The sequence below is a fragment of the Corylus avellana genome, chromosome 4 (assembly GCF_965113065.1).
Source record: "Corylus avellana chromosome 4, dhCorAvel1.hap1.2, whole genome shotgun sequence".
Classification (NCBI taxonomy): domain Eukaryota; kingdom Viridiplantae; phylum Streptophyta; class Magnoliopsida; order Fagales; family Betulaceae; genus Corylus; species Corylus avellana.
This window is the reverse complement of record NC_142493.1, coordinates 549,350-553,105: the sequence shown is the minus strand read 5'-3', so window position 1 is coordinate 553,105 and position 3,756 is coordinate 549,350. Positions and strand designations below refer to the sequence as shown.

General features: G+C 36.0%; 1 protein-coding gene across 1 annotated transcript; it reads right to left on the bottom strand.

Annotated features, from left to right (window-relative positions):
- Positions 1 to 1,039: 1,039 nt before the first annotated feature.
- Positions 1,040 to 3,363, bottom strand: LOC132177565 (zinc-finger homeodomain protein 4). The gene has a single exon (XM_059589938.2). The coding sequence runs from the start codon at positions 2,250 to 2,252 to the stop codon at positions 1,413 to 1,415; it is 840 nt and encodes a 279-aa protein (XP_059445921.1). The 5' UTR covers positions 2,253 to 3,363; the 3' UTR covers positions 1,040 to 1,412.
- Between the last annotated feature and the right edge of the window lie 393 nt (positions 3,364 to 3,756).

Sequence of the window (3,756 nt, the reverse complement as noted above, 5' to 3'; positions counted from 1 at the left end):
CTTTTGCTTCCGACCAAAACAAACTTCTTGCATAAAAGAACGTGCATTCAAATTCCAAACTCAAAACTCTAAAGTGACCTTTCCTTTTTCTTTTTTTTTTTTTTTTTTACTTGTTTTCCCTTTTTCTTTAGGGAATTAAGGGGATATATAGGTGGGTGTTAAATATTAGAGAGAAATCAAATTTAGTATATGTTTTTCTTGCGATTTTAATTTAATTTTAAAATTTTTAATTTTGATAATTAGGTTTTTTCAATTCTTACCAATTAGGGGAAGATGATATGAAGAGGATATAACAATTATAAAATAACTGTTTACAATTTCAAATGAAATGAAGAAGATATATATCTCTGACATACGTACCCAGAGAAATAACCCAAATTAAAGAAGCTATAGACATAAATATAATAAATGAGTTGCTCTTTGCGGTAGTCACCAGTCATAATAGAGGTCCCTCCTCCCACGAGAGAGACAAGTGCACAAACTACGAATAGAATCCAAAGTTTTATATTAGAGGACAAAATATAAGGCATGGTTTGGTTAGGGAAAGAGTAAAATGCTATATATGGGCACAATTGTACAAAGGATTATTTAATTTGAGCTTTTAGTACTATAAGTTTTCTTATAAATTGATAGTTGGTAAATTTATAAATTAATTTTCTGGGTAATTCATTTTAATATTTTTGTTGGTTTTTTTTCCCTTTTAATGGGCCACATTAATTATTCTTTATTTTCTTTGTTTAGAAGAAGCAAATGTCAAATATCATTTTTCAAATGAAAGAAAATATACTACAAATTGCTTAACACTAGGGAAAAATGGCTTACTCCTCAAAATTCTAATTCAGACCAAGCATTTCTACCCTATCTTAAATGACCCCCTGGCTATCTATGAGTTTTGGTGGGATTTTGAGAATTAAAATTAAAATATATATATAAAAGTACTTTCAAGTAAAAAATTTCCCATCAAAATCATTTTAGGTTGAAACAAATGCAGTCTCAGCCTTTTGGTTTTCACAGTCTGACGTATAACAATATTTAATACAAAAGTTAATATTATATTAAAAACTATAAGATAACAGGAAGAATATTAGTTAATTAAGAAGCTCTCCTCCTCCTAAAATTAAAGATTAATAATACATTGGCGTATCTCAGTCTGAAAAACTCAACTCAATCCTGCACTGAACATTGAACAAGAACATGAACATGAACCACAACTCAAACACTACCAAACCCAATTTGCCTAAGCTACATTACATATCATATATAACCACTATTATTACAAACAGTGAGAGAACTCAAGTAACTTACTCAAAGAGAAGAAAAATGATTAAAAAGATAGCTGGGTGTAGAGAAAATAAAAGAAAACATATTCAGCTGAGATGTGGAGTTAAAGCACATGCAAACTAAAAAAATGGTTAACTTAAATCCGTGGAGTGATTTTTTTTGGCTAGATTGTGCTTGTTGTTGTGCATCCAAACCTTGAGGACTCTTCTCTTGACTCCAATCTCTTGGCAGAACTGTTGCACCACAGCCTCTTCCTGCTTCTGGATTTTCCACCCAACTTTCTCTGCAAAGTTGAGCATTTTCTCCTTCTGTTCTGGAGTGAACTTGGTCCTGAACCTTTTCTTCATAAGCTGTGGAGGATGCCTGGTGGGCATTCCTGCACCCCCACCATCTTCCTGCTCATCAGACTCAGAAGGGATGGAGCCCATGTTATAGGGCATTATAATTTGGTGGGGTGCTGCTGGTCTTGAAGATATAAATGTACCTGTAGCTGTAGGGTACCCCAAGGCCTCTGGGGTAGTAAGTAAATTTTTGTGATGGGCAAGCATGAATTTCCTGGCAACCCTGTTGAGATGTGGGGTATGATGGCAGTCACATGAATTAGAGGGCTCACCTTCAACTTCTTTTCTGTGGAAGTTTCTGTGACAATTGCAGGCAGAGCAATTGAGTGCTTCTATTGTACCTTCTTCACCATTGGGCATGAATTCACCACAGCCATCAGTGGCATTCCCTCCCATTGCTGCTGCATGGTTCTTGAGGCATTCTCTATACCTCACCACTTTCTTGTAGGGCACAATATTTTCTTCTAGGCCATTGGAGGGGATTTGGGTTGCTGATGAAGGGATGATGTGATTGTGGGGTGCAGGATCATGATGGATCAAGTGCCCATGCCCCCCACCATATGTACTGTTTATTGGCATTGGAATTGGGATTGGGATTGGGATTTCTCCTTCTTGACTTGAAAGTTCCATCCCTAGCTTGTTTTCTCTCTGCTAGCTGCTTCTCTGGCTATTATATTAGTTTTGTGTCTTGTTGTTTGTATGGTGACAGGAAGAGAAACAACAAGAAGACAGGAGGATATAATTTGGAGGCCTAAATCATTAAATATTAAAAGTGGTTGCTTTCTTGTACTCCTGGGACCTTTCTTGACAATTGTCCACTCTTTTACAACCAACACAAACTAGAAACCCTTACTATTCTCGCAGACACAAAAGATGGGGACTAAATTGCAGTTGCTTTGAGAGAGAGAGAGAGAGAGAGAGAAGGTGTTGAAATGACAGGGGATCTGCTGGGCTCAAAGAGAGATATCACAAGGTTAATGATCAGGAGAACAAAGCAAGAAAAGGGTTTGGGTATCCATCTATTTTCTCTCAAGAGGTCAACTTAGAAGGAAAAAAGAAGAAAGAAAACAAACAAACAAACAAATTCAATGGCACTGTGGCCAGGAGCTAGCATCGATGAGAGACTAATTTAAGCAAATAAATTACCAACTCCCAACATTTCAATCTCTATTTCTCGAAAGTGAGAGAGGGAGAGAGAGAGAATGAGAAAGGGGGTCAAACAATCTCTGATGAGAAAGAAAATGATGGAGAAAGGGAGACGACTGATCAAGTAAGCCTTGTTTGTTCTTCTTTCGACTCGTAATGGAAACGGAAAGAAGGGAGAAAGAAAATGGCATACCTATATCAATTTCTCTTGTGTCCAAATCTTGAGCTTTAAGCACCTTCCATACTATAAGGCGATGAGGTTCTAAGATAGAATACAAGTTTTGGCTTAGAAGGTAGACTTAGCTAGCAGAGTGAGGAGGATTTGGATTATAAGACTAAGCAAGTGTGTGTGTGTGTGAGAGAGAGAGAGAGAGAGGGAGAGAAAGGGCTGAGTTTTTTTTGAGGTGGGTTTTGCTAGCGAAGCACTAAACAAGGGCTTATAGAAATAGTGAGGAGGCAAAAAAGAGAGAGGATAGAAAGAAAAGAAAGCAGGTTTTTTTAACAGACAAAGAGGAAAACACAGTGAGTTTAGGGAGAGCAGAAAAGGTGGGGTGCTTGCTTTGCTTGCACTATCAGGCATCAAGTTTACTCCATATGGAGAGCAGTGTGTCAGAGAGTGGAGATGACAAAGGAAGAAGAGAGAGAGAGAGAGAATTATGAAAAGAAATATTCTTTAAAAGAAATTAGCAAAATGGCCTAGCTTTCTTTAAGTTGGACTTGGAGCATTCAAAAAGTTTTAAAAGGTGCTATTTAATATATTTTTAAACTAATACTAAACAATAAGATAATGTGACAGTAAAAATCATTTTTTATTTTTTATATGTTTATATTAATTAAAAATTAATTTTTTTAGTCACATTAACTCAATTATATGACAGTCAAATAACATTAATATACTAATAGCATTACTCAAAAGCTTTTGGATGGACATATTTTCCTATAATTACATGACTCTCTCATACCATAGTTCTGTGGGTTTGTGCATGCG

Bases quoted from the DNA above. Each gene is read 5' to 3' on its own strand.
- LOC132177565 (XM_059589938.2), bottom strand. From the start codon at position 2,252: ATGGAACTTTCAAGTCAAGAAGGAGAAATCCCAATCCCAATCCCAATT.